This window comes from Melanostigma gelatinosum, assembly GCF_949748355.1.
Source record: "Melanostigma gelatinosum genome assembly, chromosome: 3".
In the NCBI taxonomy this organism is placed as follows: Eukaryota; Metazoa; Chordata; class Actinopteri; order Perciformes; family Zoarcidae; genus Melanostigma; species Melanostigma gelatinosum.
In genome coordinates this window covers 1,680,388-1,699,046 of record NC_136636.1, presented here as the reverse complement: position 1 = coordinate 1,699,046, position 18,659 = coordinate 1,680,388, and the positions used below count along the sequence as shown (strand labels likewise).

The 18,659-nt window shown below is 46.7% G+C and overlaps 1 protein-coding gene across 4 annotated transcripts in view; it reads left to right on the top strand.

The window, feature by feature from the left end:
* Positions 1-18,242, top strand: part of dag1 (dystroglycan 1) — a 42,542-nt gene extending 24,300 nt beyond the window's left edge. For all 4 annotated transcript variants that reach the window (XM_079265864.1, XM_079265866.1, XM_079265867.1 and 1 more), the window contains 2 exons: positions 13,693-14,154; positions 14,544-18,242. In XM_079265864.1, coding sequence (XP_079121990.1) covers positions 13,693-14,154; positions 14,544-16,370 — 2,289 coding nt within the window. In that variant the 3' untranslated portion in view covers positions 16,371-18,242. The remainder of the gene's footprint in view (positions 1-13,692; positions 14,155-14,543) is intronic.
* The last annotated feature ends 417 nt before the right edge of the window (positions 18,243-18,659 follow it).

Here is an 18,659-nt window from a genome sequence, read left to right as displayed (position 1 = left end):
CCTCCTCCTCTTTCTTCCTTGTCCTTCTCCATCACTTCTTTCTTTATTTTTAATCCTGTTGCTCATCTTCCTCTCACTCTTCATCACCTCTTCCTCTCCACTCTCCATTCGTCCCTCAGGCTGAAGCTGTTCTGTCACACTGCTTCATGTGTTAAAGATGCATTCTCTCTAGTGGCCACCAGGGGGCGACTCCTCTGGTTGTATGGAAGTCTATGAGAAAATGACTCTACTTCTCTCTTGATTTATTACCTCAGTAAACATTGTAAACATGAGTTTATGTCTCAATCTCTAGTTTCAAGTCTTCTTCAATACAGCATGATGTTCATTTAGTACATTATGGTCCATTTAGAGTCACACAGACCATAAAGCAGGGGATGCTTTAGGGCGGGACTACACGGTGATTGACGGGTCTCTACCAGAGACGTAGACGGCATCTCTACGTCTCTCCTCCTCAGTCCAGATATGGTCACTTCTGTTTATCGGTTGCAAAAAGAACAAGATGGAGACGGTCTTATTCCAAGATGGCGATCTCTCAAGAATAAAGGAGGACCAGCCTCCTCTGGTTCCTCCTGTTGAACTGTCCTCATGAAGGACCGAACACCTCCTTCCTCCTTCGCTCTCCGACCGTCCGCTCGATATCCACAACCTCAGAGAGTTTGTTTACTTCCTCCTCCGTTTCTAATTCCAGCGCTGCTCTCCGCTCCCCCTTGCATTGCTGCTCTCTCCTCCATTACAAATTTCAACACTCCCCCCTCCCTCCCCCAGCATCCGCCATCCTTCCCCTTGTCTTTAGATGTGAGTCCACCCGCCGGTCCTCCCCCCTCAGGTTTTTGGAAGGTCGGCGCTCAAGGTTGTGGAGCGAAAGGCCAAATCAATAGTTTGTGCTCGGCGTAGCGCTCACACTCACGGTCTGTTCTTATGCAAATGTGCCGGAGTGTGAGAGGTCTGCAGCGCCGTGACAGACCGCCTGCCCATTCACTTTTCTACCCAGTTATCGACAAGAATGCCAAATTATTTCCTATTCTTTTTGATGGAGGCAAGTTTTCTGATTCGAGTTCTGATGCGTTCGTGGCCGGTTAACCTTGTTTGAGCATTTGAGTGATGTTTTTAAGAACTCTTCAGCCTTGGAATAAATGAAAATGTTTGGAAGCTGTGCTCCAGCTACACACTACCTACAGAGCTGGGAAGGAAAAGCCTTTTTGTATTTTTCTAATCAAGTCCTCCGCCGAGGGGCGAAGTGACGACAGCGCAGCGATAACTCAGCTGAAGAGGTGGAGCATCTGTATGCAGGTGCTGCTGGGTCTGTGGCCGTCTGCTGTTATTAATGGAAGTGGCCGCTGGATCGGGGGTTTCTGGCCAACAGATGAGTACTCTCCACAGCCTAATTACCGCAATTTACCAGCGTAATTAGCTGATTGGCTGATGGGCTTTCTGGCAGGCGAGCTCACTTCACTTCCTTTCTTTCCCCTCTTTCGTTCCTGGAAATAACTGACGTTCGCTGAAAATCTTTTGTACTTTGGTTCTCGGAAAAAGGAAAATCCAGCTGTGTGTGTGTGTGTGTGTGCGTGTGCATGCGCGTGTGTGTGTGATGTTAGTTTGTAAATTTGAGAACAAATACGGTGGATATTTTTTCGTGTTTTTTTAAATTTTATTTATTTTTTTACATGCGGGCCTGAAAAGCATGTGTTGCATATTCCTTTGGCTTTGTGAATATTTTGAGTGTATTTGCATGCAGATTAAAAAGAGAGATACTCGCAGCTAATTATTCTCTGTTTGTGTGCGAAAGAGAGAGAAAGCCACTGTGTGTGTGTGTGTGTGTACCTGTACATATATCTTTATGAGGACCACTTAAATTTTTTCACCTTGTGAGGACATTTTTTGAAAGTGAGGATGTTTTAGCTGCTCATCACTTTTTTCGACTTTGTTTTAGCGTTCAGGTTAGAATTAGGTCACGGGTGAGAATGCATTCTGTCAGTAAGTGTCCTCACAACCGGGCATGCACACGACCGAGAGAGACAGAGAGAGTCGGTCAGTGCAAAAGAATTTGCTCATGAATGCATATGCATATTTGTGGGAAAGTGTTGCTTTGTGTGTGTGTGTACACAGAGACAAAGCCACTGTGTGTGTGTGTGTGTGGTTGTCAGAACACATTGACTAGCTGTTTGACTCGCCCCCCTCTTGATGAATGGAGACAGTAGCTTGCTGTTGTAAAGGCCCTATTCCCCCCGGGGGGTCATTTTGGTGGGAAAACTAACTTTCTCTCCTCCTCCCCACTGAGTGCTCTCCTCTCAATTCATTATCCTCTCCTCCTCTGTTGTCTTTATTTTCCAGCCGTCTTTCCTTTTCACTGTCTTCCTGGCATCTTCTCATATTTCTCGTCTTCTCCGTCCCTCCCTTGTTCTTTGCCCCTTCCTTCTTTCTTGTTTATCATTCTCCTCTTACAATAAACGCACCGTTGTTCGTCATCGGCCTCTCTGCCGTCCTGCCCTTTTTTTACAGAGAGGCTCACCCTGTAAGCCCCCGTCGCTCCATAGCTGTTAGCTGGCAGGGCAGCAGTGGAAAACCGGTATTAAAGAGAGCGGGAGGGAGGAGGCAACCCGAGATAGAAACACACCAGAACATATGAGTCACCCTCGCTGCGATCTAGCGGTGCCGCGATCGGTTTCCTGGCACCGGCGTGTGTTGGTGTGTTGCTATGTAATTAAACATAGGGTGGGCGAGGCCTTTTCGATTCATACGTCCTAAATTATATGCTCCTATAAATTCATTCATAATGTGGTGTTTTCTCTGTTTGTAGGGGTTGCGTGTTTGACATGCATCTGCTGGAACACGTCCTCCTCTGTCCATGTGGAGCGCCGTGTCGCTGCATGTCAGCGCTGTATTCCAGGGAGTCATTTCCATTTAACCTTTAGCACAGATAATTACTGCCAAGCAGCCACTGTTTGACTCCCCATCTAAGAGAAAGGAGGGGAAAGGAGCTGTTGTTGTGCTCCAAAAGAGAGAGTAGAAGTATATATTTCACTGTTGTGGAGAGAACGTCCTGCTGCTGTTGTGGTTTCGTCCAGTTTTGTCGCCTAGCAGCCAAAGGTTTTTGGACTCGGCCCGTATCCTCTAGCACGCTTGGTCGTCACCCAAAAGGGTGGAAGTGGAGTCGCAGCGCGGCGGCCTGCTCTTCACGTGGGCTTCCAGGCTCGGAGAGCCGGGCCATATTTGGCGCGTGAAGGCCACAGTAGCTGACTTATATTTAGAAGCTGGACACTGCGATCGCAGATCGGCCTATTAAGGCAATACTGCACGGTGGCCATTTGTTGATCATCACCGGTGTGTTAATAATACACGCGCTGAATGAAGCTGCACAGCTGCGTTCGCCACCTTTAGTGCGGCATCTTTACGAGAGCGGAGGAATGGAGCTCTCAGAGTGCTCGGGTTTGGTTGGGGGTGACCGGCCTCCGCCTCTCTTCTCTGTGCATCATGGCTCTCATTATCCCCGAGCAGCCTGGTCAAGATTGAACGGTTTGCGTCGGCGCTTTAGCTCGTTAGCCGGATAAAGACGGCTAATGTTTTATTCACACGCCATCAAAGAGAAACGGGGATAATTGCTGACCTCGGGACAAGCGAGGGCTTAGCACAGTTTTGAGTGCTTCTTTCAGGATGCAACCGGCCTGTCGGGTTGGAGGGAGAGCGAGTCTGTCAAACATCTCAGCTTTCTTTGTTCTCCGCATCTCACGAGGAACGATGGGAACTTGACTCCCTGATGAAATGCGCTTCATCGTCTTAATTTCGTCCTCCATTGTCACCGTGTCACAATGGATTTAACAGCCTATCGTCCGAGTCCTCTCGACTATATTTGTTTCTTCTCCTCCTGCTTGAACGCTAGGGTTGGGCACCGAAACCCGGTGCCGGTATGGCACCGGTACCTATACGACCGGTATCTACCGGACCGAAACGCAACGCAGATTTCGGTGCTTCCTTTCGGTGCCTGAGCCGATTGAGATACTTTTTTCACACCACTCTGATGACTCCGTCCTGGCAGCAGCTAACGATAACCTCGGTCCTCCGCTCCGCACTCACAGTATTATTACAACCGGACGAGCCGTGTGCGCTTAGAAACAAACCCCTCCATCATTCTGGCGAAGCTTCGGCCATGATTTATTAAAAAATAAATAAAAACGATCTGTCAAACGGCTGGCAGGCTACTAACCCCATCAACATCCGGGTACTTAGCACTGCCGCTCATAACAAGCACAACATCCGGCACGCGAAACCTTCTTCTTCTTTGAGGTGTGGAGGCGGTTGGCAAACGATGAATTGGCGCATTACCGCCACCAACTGGTAAAATAAATAGGTGTCGTATTTTGCAAATATCGTATAAGGCAAATATGCTCATATTTCTGCAAAAGAATTGCTGAAGTTTGAAGCTGTAGTGTGTGTAAAGAGTGTGTGTGTGTTTTGTATTTATTTATATTTATTTAAGTATGCTGTAAACTGTTAACAGTTAATATATTGTTCATAGTTTGAAGTTAAAAAGTTTGAAGCTGTAGTTTGAAGCCAAGTGTTTAGTATTTATTAATATTCATAGTATACTTTAACAGTTAATATAGTGTTCAATTTGAAGAAAAAAGTATCGGTTCAGGCACCGGTATAGTTTTAAAAGTATCGTTTTAGCACCGGTATCGGAAAAAACCCAAACGATCCCCGACCCGACTGAACACTTCACTGATCGTACTGAACTCTACGACGTTTAATGCTGAGTGTGCAGTTTTCTCTCTCTTTCCCCCTCTGTGAGGTCCTGTCATGCAAAACAGAACTGTGTACATTTACTTTGCAATTACAGGATAGTGTTATTTAATCTTTGCAGTAGAGCTGAAATGATTCATATTTTAAGTCACAAAGTTCAAACATTACATCGTTTCAGTTTCTCTTTATCTTTGTTTTAAATGACAAACTGAATATCTGGTTTAGACTGTTCAGACAAATTCAATTCATTTGTTTGTGTTTCAGTGACTTTTTGTGACGACAGTGTTGAAGTTGGTCCGGTGTTGAAGGAGAACGCTGCAGCCGCCGAAGCTGCAACGTAATCGCTCGGGGCGACTCGTCACCGTCAATGTTCGTCCACTGAAGGTGCTCGCTGTCGCCATGACGTCTGCAGCTTTCTCCTTCAACACTGGATCAATGGAAACACTCGTCCCCGTTAGTCAGTAAGACACAAATACATGGGAAAATACCAAAGTTACCCTTTAAAAGCACATCAGACTTTAGGAAAATGAAATTTTACAGATTAAATAATCAATAATCGGGTTAATCAATCAATTGGGAGCCCTGCTGTCTGACAGAGAGAGATCCGGTCCGTTCCAGAAGAGAAGGAGAGAACTTTCACCGGTCGCTCTCTACAGAGAACGGATCACAAACGCATCGCGTGTACAGAATATCATATCCTCTTCTTCTTCTGAAATTAAACTGTATTTGTGTGAGCAAACACTTCAAAGATGTGCGTGTGCACGTGCACGTGTTCTTGCAGCCGCCAGTAAAAGTGTAGTACATTTTCTACTAGTGTGTGTGTGTGTGTGTGTGTGTGTGTGTGTGTGTGTGTGATGATGATAGTGAGTAATTCTGGTGGGGCTGCAGCATTAGTCAGAGCTGGAGCTAAGAGTCTGCGGAAAAACGAGCCACATGCTGAGACGGCGATAACACACACACACACACACACACACACACACACACACACTCACATAGTTATTGTTCCAAGCAGGGGGTTGTGCAAAGATACAGCTGCATGCACATATGTATATTTATATATGTAGTATACGCAGTGTGTGTTCACACTCTGTCTTTACTCTACTCTCTCTCTTTCACACACACACACACACACACACACACACACACACACACACACACACACACACACACACACACACACACACACACACACACTGTCTCCACGGGACTTTTGTTTACACTGCTTTATTTTCCTCACCCCGGTGTCCGGCGCAGCGACACAGCGTTTGTGTTTGCTGAGCCGAGGACCAACTGCTGCAAGAGGCAGCAAGCTGTGTGCTCGTCTCCTCACTCGCCTTCCAGTTGTCCTTGTCGTAACACACACTCACGCGCACACACACACACACACACACACACACACACACACACACGCACACACACACAAACTCTTCCACCATCGCTGTCACTGCAGGCTGCCCCGTCTTCTGCCTTCACACACACTTGCTGCATGGATTTCTCTTTTGCATGGTCAGCATGAGCAACTTACTGTCTCTGCCCTCACACACACACACACACACACACACACACACACACACACACACACACACCCTTCTCTCACCCACACAGCTGGAATCAAACAATGGCCGGCTTCTGTTGGCTCCTGCGTCTTCTTCCATTGTTGTAAACTGCATACTAAAGTGAAAGTCAGAGAGAGAGAGAGGTGGAGAGACATGGAAAGAGAATGAGGGAGAAAGCTTTTTGAGCTTTGCTGCAGGCTTTGGCACCCAGGTTTACCACAGTGTGTGTGTGCGTGTGCGTGTGTGTGTGTGTGTGCGTGTGTGCGTGTGTGTGCGTGTGTGCGTGTGTGCGCACTATAGAGAGAGAGAGAGAGTGTAATTTAATGCAGGTTTCATAGCTAAGAGCCCTCTCCATCATTATACTTTAATGACTATATAATAGGGGTGTATTTGTGGTTGTGTGCGTGCGTGTGCGCATGTGTGTGTGTGTGTATGTGTGTGTGTGTGTGTGTGTGTGTGTGTCGTCGTACTCGTCTCTCTCGGTGTTCATGCCTTCTCGTCCTAACGTCTCCGTCATGTCTACACTACAGCCTGTTAATAGAAAGAGTTTTATTTTTTGTCCTGGAACATTTTTGTGGGAATTCCCATCCAACTGAAAATCTCTTGACTCTTAAAATAACTTAACTCTTAACTTTTATCTTTGGAAGTGAACTGAAAGTGTGCGCAGCCATTTGTTTTTGTCGAGGAGCCGTTGATGCGTAATTAACTGAATCTTTACAATGTAGGTGATGTATAACACCTGATGGCAGATTATCGTATATGAGGATAAGATCCCGATATGATTATTAACAGCGTTCAACATGTCGGCTCCTGTTGCTCTCTTAAAGGGACGCTTCACCCAAATTACAAAACAGCATATACTGTATCTTCTCTTCTTCTGTGGTGCTGAACCATGAAGGCGGTTTTGTAGTTTGGGTGAACCTTCAATCTTCTCAAAACTTCTCCAGTAAAATCACATGAGATTAGACGGGCAGCCTTTAGATGGAGCACTGACAGCGTGTTGGTGTTAAAGGAATGACGTGTGTGTGTGTGTGTGTGTTGTTGTTGTTGGATCGTGTGGGGGATGCTGATGGGGGGGGGGGGGCAAGTTGATGCAAATTTACAAGAATCAAATCTCCTTCAAAACTAATTTTCAACTCTTGATATTTAAAAAAAAAAACACGGTTGTTGTCTTCGTGAACGCGTTGCTCGTGTATTTCCCGTTCCTCGATTGCACCGTGAACGGGTGTGACTGTGCCGCTGTGGACGGGGCCCCGGGATGAATCCTTTTAACAGTAGAAGTGGGCTTTGAGATGCATTTCCTCTCGTAAACACGCGCCTGCCTGTTGGCCACCCAAAGCCCCCCCACCCTCTCCTTCTGTAGCTCTCCTGTCCATCCCTCCTCCTCCTCCTCCTCCTCCTCCTCCTCCTCCTCCTCCACTCCCTTCCTCACCTCCTCCCCTGGAAACACTCGACCATGCCAGCATTTCCCTCTACGCCCTCTTTCTCTCTCCGTCCTCGTACGTCCCCTCTGGGTTACTCTCCGTCTCTCTCCCCTTTTCACATCACCCCTCGCTTCCTTTGTTTTTTTTCCTTCCATCATTCTCCTCCTATCTTCCCCCCTCCCCCCCGCCCGCCTCCTCCTTGTCCATCACTCCCTCCTCCCCTTCCTCCCTCCATGTTCCTTCTGTTTCCCTTCCTCTCATTTCCTCACCACACCGAGTTTCATTTCGCCCCAAGTCATCGTATCACAACAGCATGCTCAGGCTTCTCCTCCTCCTCCTCCTCCTCCTCCTCCTCCAAAATATGAGGCTTATCTGTGGAGCTGTCAGCCGGGTCCCCGGTAACAATGGCCTCCTTTCTCCGCCTTCTCCTTTGCCGCAACAATGAACTGCTTTCTTTCCCCCAAACGCAGAGCGACTTGCCGCCTCCTCGTAATATCTCCATGTCTTTCTCTCTCTCCTTCATTCTTCTTGCTTGACCTCTTTCTTTCTTTTTCTCGCCATCTCTACTGCTGCGTCTCTATCTGTCTTTCTCCAGCTCGTCCAGCTTCCTCTCCTCAAAAGAGCGTCGTGACTGAACGTCTCTCAGGATAATGAAGATGTGTGTTTGTGGAGGTGCAACATTTATGATGTTCAACCGGGTCACGAGCGCCAGAAAGAGCTGCAGCTTTTTATGGTTCTGGCTGCAATCCTAAACCTCATAGAGCAGCAAAATGAGAATCATTTCATTTTGTGGGGTGATTGGGTAGAAGGTGGTTCCAGTAGAAGTCTCATTCATGGTCTGCCTGGACGATGTTAAGTGAATGGCAGTTGGAGCGATTCCCAAAACCTGGATGGGCGAGAAACTCCTCGTTGAATCATCACAAAAAACAAAACAGATGAGCAACAATTTAGCAACAAAAAAGGCCCAAAGGTCAAAAGTGAAAGCTGTTAGACATGTAAACTGACTCCTAAGAAGCATTCCAGTAAGAAATCGATGAGTTTAAAACTAACGGATCCTGAAGATTGAGCTTTGTAAAAAGAATCTATTTAAGAGTACATCCTTCTCATTCAGGCCATTTGAATGGATTCAGCTCCTCAGTGTTTCGTTCCCAGTTTGCTCCTCGGCTCCGTTTGGCCGCTCTGTTTATCTGTCTTGTGTAAAAGTAGCAACGCTATAATGAGATGTGAAAGAAATCCATTACAAGTAAAAGTCACACGTTCAAAATTTGACCTAAGTACAAATGATCATCATCAAAATGAACTTCGGGTGCTTTCAAACCTGTAGTTGGTCCGAACCGAGCGAGTGAAATCATCCGTTCTGGTCCGGTTCACCCTGAACCAATAGAAGTAAACATGAAGGTGTATAGACTGATAGGAACTCATTGATTGGCCTGTTTTTGGTGATAATCATCCTGCAAATTCTCTTCAAATCAGTGTTTTCAAGCTTCCAAAGAAACATCTGATTATAAGCATTGTTAGGATAGTTCGTCTTATAATATAATATACCTAATAATGACCGGTAGAGACAGGATTGTAAAGTCGCTCCCCCAAACGTTGGGGAACGCATGCGGCTAATGATTCGGTGCTTATTGCTGTGGGATCGCTGTCAAATACTTTTTAATGGACTTAATCAATTGACAAAGTACACAGAGTCGGACCCCAGCACAGCAGTTCTCACGGCTCTTGCCTCATTAATCAGGAGGACGCCCACATGGCCTGAAATACAGATCAATAGGATCTCTTCCTCAACAGACTTCATGATCAACAGATGGATTCGTCTTTGAACTTGTGCTAAAATCACAGATCTGCTCTCATAAGAATCCTGTGGTGGGTTTGTTTGCTTTCACACCACAAACGAACCGGACCAGAGTCCACTTCGAAGAGCTCCAGGACCCACCTTTTTAAGCGGTCTTGGTTTGGTTGTTTGGAACTGTGCTAACCGGGCCCGAGTTTGTTGTATCCAAACAGCTGATGTATGAAAGCCCCCTTAAAGGACCCGCTTCCCTCTGCATGGGTGTGAGGACGTTCTTCTTTGTGGTCTCATGCTGGTGATAAGAGACACTCACCACACCAAAGTGAAACTAAGTTGAACTATAGAGCAACATGGAGGGTGTCATAACAGAGAACCTTCAGATAGGGTAGAGTAGAACACACTTGAGTAACCAGCAGCTCCTCCCATCTCTCAGCTCCAGAGACGCTGCTTTGACTTTGGACTCGCTATCTATGACTTTAACCGTCAGCGCTGAGGCTGCTCTGCTATCCGTCTTCCCCTTCCTGTCCTCGCCGTAGCGCCGCCTCACTTCCAAACTGCAGCCTCTGACTGAGGACGGTAACTCCAAACAGAAAGCGCTGAGGAGGCAGAGCGGTCCAGAGCAGTGAGGCAGAGCACCATAAGGATGATGCCGGCGATATGCGGTAATGTCTCCCAGGGTTTCATGCTCGCCGCTCACGCAGACTTCAAACACCTTCTCACCCGAGTTGGTTGCACCAAAGTGCCCATCACTGGAGCTTAGAGCGCCGATAGTCACGGTGGCTTTACGGCTGACATGTGCATGTGTCAGTGAGTGACAAAGATGATCAAACAGCCCCTAACTTTGATGAGATTATCTCTTCTTCCGTTTTAATTACCAGTCTTTTAAGTCGGGGTGCACTCACAGCCGTGCTTAGACCTCTTTACACATGTCAGTGGTTCCTTCTGTGAAGGCTCTTATCTCTTAGCGGCTTGGCTTTTTAATGGCAGCATTCGTTGTACACGGAGCTCAAAGTTAGGCTCAAGCCGATCGGCGATCGAAGGGTTGGCCGATGATCGTTTTTTCCCAACGCCGATATGAAGGTATTTGTTTGCGATCAGGACTGAGGTCTTATCGAAATAATCTTTAGAAAGATTTGGAGATGTTTGTAGTGGAGCAGCATGTCCGCCCGCTGAGCCCCGATAATCAGCATGACGGGTGGAGTTTAAATCCTTAATTACAAGCCAGTTTTCCGTCTGTTTTCCATCCTCCATACGCCGGCTCTCCAGCGCGCCGCGCTCCAAAGAGCCCTACGTGCTGTGGACAGGGCTGTGTCGATTATCCAGTATCATTGTTATTACATTCTAATGTTATGCCGCTATCCCACTAAAAAAGTGTGACGTGTTTTAGCCGTCATCTTAGTTATCTAAGTTACGGTGCTGTTAGGTTGCTGCTGGACCGCCCTGTTACTACAAATACCAGCCTGGCTGCTGAAAGTGGGAGGCCGTGTTATTGACTGCAGTGAAAATGTTTTTGAAAGGCTAAACGCCAACAAATATGGATTCAAACAGAATATGTCGTGAGATAAAAGCATGTTGTGTGTTTTGGAAATGACTCCTTGTCAAGTGATGACGAGGAGTCATCTCTTGAATAGAGATGTTGTTATTGGGCGATATGAAGATAGAAACGATCGCCCGTCCCTACTTTAAGTGATCGTGTAACTCTTCAGAAGCCGTACTGCTCAAACCTGCTCAGGATTTTAACCTTTTTGGAGAATAAGATGTGATTTCCCTGTCGCAGAGTCCTTGAGCAAGGCATAGAACTGGTGCTTTGAAAGGCTATCACGCGGCTCACTGAATGCCCTGAGTTGCCCTTGCTACCCCCCTTTTAATAGTTTAGTCTCCTCCCTTCTTGCTGCACGGCCGGCTGTGCTTAGATAAATCTCCCAGAATGCAGGGCTGTTTCAGAGGGCTCGGGCTGCAGCCTTGCCAGTGGTGAGTGTTGTACGGAGGCTGGAAGGAGTGTGTGAGACGCACGATCACCTTGAGGGCCAAACATCAAGCTCTCATGCGCCGAAGCCCCGTGCCAGGAAAAGATATGAAGTATTTATCTTGACATTTTGTGGGTGATTTTGATGTATTTTTCATGTTCTTTTAGGCAGGCAGGAAACTACAAGCTCTCTGTGGGTTCATGTAGGAGTTAAGGAGTTGCACTAACTAACGCTTACTGAGGCAGCAACACTACTGAGAAGAGGTTTGTGGAGCCGATAGGGTTTGAGATGGCAGAGACGCTCACTCATCACCACTGGCAGCGGTCCAGTCTGCAGTCCTTCTGTTCAGAGAACTCTCCTTGTTTCTTTTTGGCTCTTCTGTTATTCACCAGTTTCCCCATACAAGCCAAATGTCACACCATGTAGTACCGCTGACTTTGTTTGCAGTAAACTTCTAATATTTTCACCTCCTCTGACCAAAGTACCTGAAAAAAGAAATGAAGTGTCACCTCCTCTTTTTTTTTTTTTTCTTCCCCTCATTTAATTGGCCTCCGATAAGGAAGCGGTCGTCCTTGGTGCTTTCAGGGCGCAATTTAGTCATTTACAGAGCAATTATGACAGCTGTGATGAGATTACTGCCTGGCAACTCACTTGTCCTTCATCATCTCTTTGTGATTTAATTTGCAATGCCATGTCAAGAGGCAATTGGTTTGAAGTTCCGAGGCGGTGGAACTCTGTGACAAAATGAAATGGAGCGTTGCTGGAGGAGCCTTGAGGACATGCGAGTAGTTTTCCTTTACAGGCTGATAACATGCCATCAACACTGTCACGCATATTTGGGGTATTTGTTGTTGCCCGCAGTGGAAATTGTTGAAATAGAAACAATTATCGAAGTGGATTAAACTGTAAATAATATTTGTGTTTTCAAGCTGGTTTTCATAATCTGCGCCAAGAATCACGACATCTCCCTCCACCATCGGCTCAGCAATGAGCCCGTATCTACCAATGAGAAGGACTGTCACAGGAAGCAGGAATAGGGTGGGGGGGGGGGGGCTGGGTTCCTGAAGGAGCCCGAAGGAACAACAGAGGGAGCTGCTTGAATATGAGGCAACGAGGCAAAAAGGAAAAGCAGTCAAATCAAATCTGTGAAATAGGTCATTTCCAGGTCGTTCTTTTGGAAAGAGGCAGACGGTGTGTACTGTTGATGTTCTCCGGATGAACACGTGTGCCTGAGTGAAAAACACAGCTGTGTGTAGCCGTGTGCGTCTGTCTACGGCCTCTATGTGTGTGTTTATGTGTGTACGTGCCCCCCCCTGTGTGCTGGTTAGAGCATTAATGATGTGTCTAGGGAGCACTGCCTCTACATAATTTATCAGCCAGGATTTATTAGCCGCAGAATTAACTTGTAGGGGCTGGGGAGCACAGGATGCATTTGTTCATGTTGTTTTTCTGGATTTATGTGCGTGGATGCGTCGTCACTCCCCTGTGATCCATTTCTCTCCATCAGCCTCCTGCCAGGGGGACGTCCCCAGTCAGATAATTGGCCAAGTTATTTCAATTTTAGTCTGGTTTAAATTACAATTCAGGGCTGTGTGTGTGTGTGTGTGTGCGTGCGCGTGCAGAGTCGGGCTTCGTGCATACTATGTTCCACAGTCGCAGCAGTAAATCCTGTTCATGCTGCCTATAGCACGCACACTAACCTTTTATTTCGACATCACTAGAAAGAAATCAAACAAATATTGGAATACAAAAATACACGACATGAGAAATACAGGGTGACGACCTCAAAATCGAATATGAACTCCCACAAAAGCAAAGCGTTGCTGCGTACCACACCTGTAACAGCCGCTGCCCTGGAATACGTTCGTTGTGTACTGGACAAATATGTTTTAAAAGTACACGTTTTATATGTGCATTTTTTTTTATGTAACCGTAAAACCGTTAAGTACATTACCTATTTCATTAGTATTTCATAAGCAAGCCCAATCCTCTTCACAGGTAACAGTTGCCAACAGTTCTACTGAAAGCTTATTGTGTGTGAGGCTCCGTTTCCATTTTCTTCATTCACTTTCTACGTTCTTTCTTTCAACCATTTGCTTGTAGATCGGACACAATTCATCAGAATTGTGATTCATGATACATGTTTTATCGAACTAAATGAACCCTACTTGTGTTATCTTGATCTTAATTCCCTTTCTGTTTTGTTCATGCATCAGATCACAGAGATGGGGAAGGACTCTCTCCCTGCCTGGCTGCACTGGGATGCCAACAGCAGAATCCTGCAGGGTCTACCTTTGGAGGAGGACAAAGGCGTCCGTTACATCTCGGTATCCATCTCCAACCACACCAAATCCTCCTCGTCTTCAGAGGTGTTTTCCATCGAGGTGCACCCTGAAGATCATTTGGACGCAGACGCAGCCCAGCTGGCATCCAACCAGGCCTCCACAGAGGAGGACGTCCAGCCGTTCATGTGTAGCAATGAGGAGCCGATCACACTGCTGACTGTGATCCTGGACGCCGATTTGACCAAGATGAGCTCCGCACAGAGAGTGGAGCTCCTGGACGACATGAGGAGCTTCTCCGGGGTGGGGCTCCCGCACATGAAGATACTCCCTGTGGTCAACAACAGGCTGTTCGACATGTCTGCATTCATGGCCGGGCCGGGGAATGCCAAAAAGGTGAGTGAATGAGTAATTGAAAAATAAGAATGGATGCTAATGACTCGGGCTGTCTTTAGAGCAGTCTTAAGATTTTATGTCGATTTTTTAATTAGTTGATTTAATAGTTTCTCCCCAAATAATCATGCAAAAGCACCACATTAAATCTTGTGTGCTCCTATGTTTCTTGGAAATTCAGTGTGAAAAAGCATTGAAAAAATGACAAATAAACAAAAAACATTCTTAGTCAACTATGACCAAAACAGCCGATTAGTCGACGAATAAGCTGCAGCCCTAATCATGAGTATGTGGTTTTATGGGTAAAGTAAATATTTGCCAGTCAGTGAATAATCAAGCATTTCATGTTAGTAGATGGATAATTAAAGTAACAATTGTCAATGTCTCCCCAGGTGGTGGAGAACGGCGCTCTGTTGTCCTGGAAGCTCGGCTGCTCACTGGACCAGAGCACAGTCCCAAATATCAGCAGCGTCAAGGGTCCTGCAAAGGAAGGGACAATGTCCGCCAAGCTGGGCTACCCTGTGGTGGGATGGCACATTGCCAACAAGAAACCTCATGTTCCTAAGCGGGTGAGGCGGCAATTAAACAACACTCCGACACCTGTGCTGGCGGTACTTCCTCCAACAACTGTAGTGGAGCCTCCAGTGAGGATCATCCCAACACTCTCCTCTCCTTCTATTGCCGCACCAACCGAAAGCTCTGCTCCCCCTGTAAGAGGCCCCGTTCCCCTACCTGGCAAACCTACGATCAGAGTCCGTGAATCCATTGCCCACACCCCAACTCAGGGACCGCCTCAGCCAACAAGGATAGTGGAGACCACCAGCAGCATTCCTATCCAGCCAACCATGACCAGGCCTACGTATGTGGAGGCCACCGCTACACCACCTGCACCCACTAGAAGACCTACTAAGAAACCTAAGAGACCCAAAACCACACCGGTGCCCAGAGAGCCAAAGACCTCCACGGCCAAGCCTGCCAAGCGCACCACACCATCACCTGCCGTCATCCCGGACCCATACAACGAGAAGCCTGTCTTGCGAAACCCCATCGACCAGGTCAATGCATTGGTTGGCACCTACTTCGAGGTCAAGATCCCATCTGATACATTCTTTGATAAAGAGGATGGGACAACTGACAAGCTGCGTCTAACTTTGAGACAGAACCACAATGAAGTGGTCGGAGAGGGCTCCTGGATCCAGTTCAACACCACCAGCCAACTTCTCTATGGCCTGCCTGATGTCCAACATGTGGGGAAACATGAATACTTCATGCAGGCGACTGACAAAGGTAGCTTGAATGCAATTGACGCTTTCGAGGTCCGCGTGAGCCGCAGGCCTATCAATGACAAGACCCCCGTGATCTTCACGGCCCGATTCGAAGGTGAGCCACATTCGATAACAAATGACATCCACAAGAAGATCCTCCTGGTCAAGAAGCTGGCATATGCGCTTGGAGACCGCAACAGCAGTACAGTCAGTCTACGAAATATCAGCAAAGGGTCCATTGTAGTGGAGTGGACAAACACCAGCCTACCGCAGCACCCATGTCCAAAGGAACAGCTCACAGTCATGAGCAGGACGCTCGCCAGTGATGACGGAAAGCCCTCACAGACCTTCAGGCACTCTTTGGAGCCAGAATTCAGACCACTGGAAGTCATGGCCAAGGGTAGGGCAAGCTGCAGAACATATTCCTTCATCCCACCAGGAGATATTGCGATACCAGAACTCCCAGCAGTCACGCCAGCTCTGGGAACAGGCCGGCAGAGCACAGATGACGTCTATCTCCACACAGTCATTCCCGCCGTGGTGGTGGCAGCAATCTTGTTAATAGCAGGCATCATTGCGATGATCTGCTACAGGAAGAAGCGAAAGGGCAAGCTGACCATCGAGGACCAGGCCACCTTCATCAAAAAAGGTGTGCCGATTATCTTTGCGGATGAACTAGATGACTCTAAGCCACCTCCATCTTCCAGTATGCCCTTGATTCTACAGGAAGAGAAGCCCCCACTTCCACCCCCCGAGTACCCCAACATGGCCACGCCAGAGACCATTCCCCTCAACCAGGAGCTGCTGGGGGAGTACACAGCCCTGCGGGATGAGGACCCCAACGCGCCCCCCTACCAGCCACCACCTCCCTTTACCACTCCCATGGAGGGCAAGGGCTCCCGTCCCAAGAACATGACTCCCTACAGATCTCCACCTCCCTACGTGCCACCCTAAGACTTGTTTAACTCTCCCCTCGTATGGTGGAGGGAGAGGATACCCGAGGAACTGTGACGGTTTCCATTCTGGTGTTTGTCTATCTGGACATTTACAGGGAGAGATGACAAGAGGTGCTAAAGTACAAAACAGCTACAGGGGACTTTTTTTTGGGAAGGGGGCCGTAATGAGTCGGGTGGGGTTTTTACAGTCGACTGATGGGATGGAACAGCTGGGAGGGACTACTGCTTTAGTGGTAGCCCAGCTACTACAGTGGCCTAAGACAAACAAATTCTCGTCACATTGGCTTTTGGATCGACCAGTTGGTCAGAAGCGACGACTGGGAGACGTGATGATCTCCCGTCCCGGCATTTCTTCTTTTATTCACTCTTTTGATTTAAAATACAGGCTTTTATTTTGTTTGTCATCACTATCCCAAGGTTATTATTCTGAATCCTTTGCTCTTCTTTTGTGTTGCTTTTAAATGATACGAGGAGACGGTGAACTGCCACCAGACCACTGCAAGCTACAACTCGTGTTTTTTAATAAGGAGAGTGAGATTCTCTGAAAATGAAAAAAAAGCTATCACAAGGATCTGGAATCAGCCCTGCAGACGACACAGAAGAATGGGCGGCCGCGGTGTGCGTGTGAATGAGTGGGTGTGTTTATTCAGATTCAATACGGTTTGCCTTTTAACACTAGCTGTCTGTTTCTACCCTTATTCACGATGTCTAGTAAAGATGAGAATAACAAGGTCGCCTAAAAAAAGATTTAGAGATGAATAATAAATCATTTGTTCCACTGTATATCTGGAAAATGTTCTGATAGATTGTGTTATATTTTTTTGGTGGTGGAAGAGAGAGGGAGGAAAGGGACTGCCTCGCTAAAATCACCTGAAGGAGCTCTTTATTCCTGTTACAGTTCATTAGATGAACATCTTACCTTCCTCTCAGCTGCCCTCAGTAAGGCGTAATAAACTGTGGGCCGCGGTAGATGATTATCTAACTAACTAAGTTTGGTGTCGATTTGGAGGCAAAATGTGTAGTTTTATGCAGATGATAGTGACCTCTATTTGGTGAAAACGTGACCCGAGGTCAACAGAACCACGACAGTAAAAGTGAAAATGCCATGTCGGCCCTTTTCTACATACAAACCTCCAACATGTGCCCAAACAGGAAAAGGACCCCTCCAGGTGATTTTGGACCAGGGATAATTATTTTTTTATGTAATGAGGCAGTTCTTCTGCCCAGAGGAGGATATCTGAGTGCCATGGAGACTCTCCCCAGAGGGACTGTACAGACACTCACAGAGGAGACGAGGCACATTCAGGACGGAAACCAGAGAAACGTTCACTTTCCAGCAATTAGCTCACTGAACAACATGGTCACCGAAAATCTCCTTCAAATTTTTTTACCAAGTTTTTGATACAGCCTCAAATTGTTTCTGATTATTAAAACAAAACATGATTAATGATTAGTCTTCTGTGATTTGTAAAATCTTAGCCTAGAAGTTCAAATATGATTCAATGATGTACACTTTCTTTTCTTTTTTTCGTCATGGGTCACATTTTCAAGTGTTTTCATTTTGTCGTGTGTGTTTGAAAATCGAAATGTATCTCCTACTATACAAAGACGGACATATTTTATGTAATCACAAATTTTAATTTTACGTCCGTTTATGTTTGCTAATGAGTTTCAACTGAAAGTGACCCTTTGCAATAATAATGTACGGCGCACTCCGCTCAGTGATGCAGGCTGGAGTGACTCGTAGTGTCATAATATTATTGTTTTTTTGCAGGATGCCAAGGCTTTTTTGCTTCTCAAGTGTGCATTGTCATAATAAAACCAACTGGTACGATTAAAAAAACAACAAAAAACATCCGCCTTCTTCATTCATGTATCTGGTTTTAATTTCTTGCTGCTTCTCTTCTGACGTCATCCTCTTTGGTCCAAACCTGACTGATGTTTATGGATCAGCGTTTTGATCACTGTCACTTTCCTACTTCTCCCGCTTAGCCTTGAATTGATAAATCAATATGTCTGAAGTCCTCAAGAGGTTTGGCCTCGCCGCCTGGCAACCGTCAGCGGTCTTGGGGCTAACTGAAGCGGTCGCGCTGCCGTCCCTTTTGTGCTAAATGATTCTGCTGTTGAATGACTGGTTGGACTATGCACTTTGAAAGCTCTGCCATTAAAAAAAGGCTCTGCTGTGAAAACACTCTCTCAGCTCCATCAGTCTCTCCACATCGCAGACGGATCATTTGCATCGATTGCTCCGAGTATTGATTCCATGTAAACAATTTGCCGGCATCTG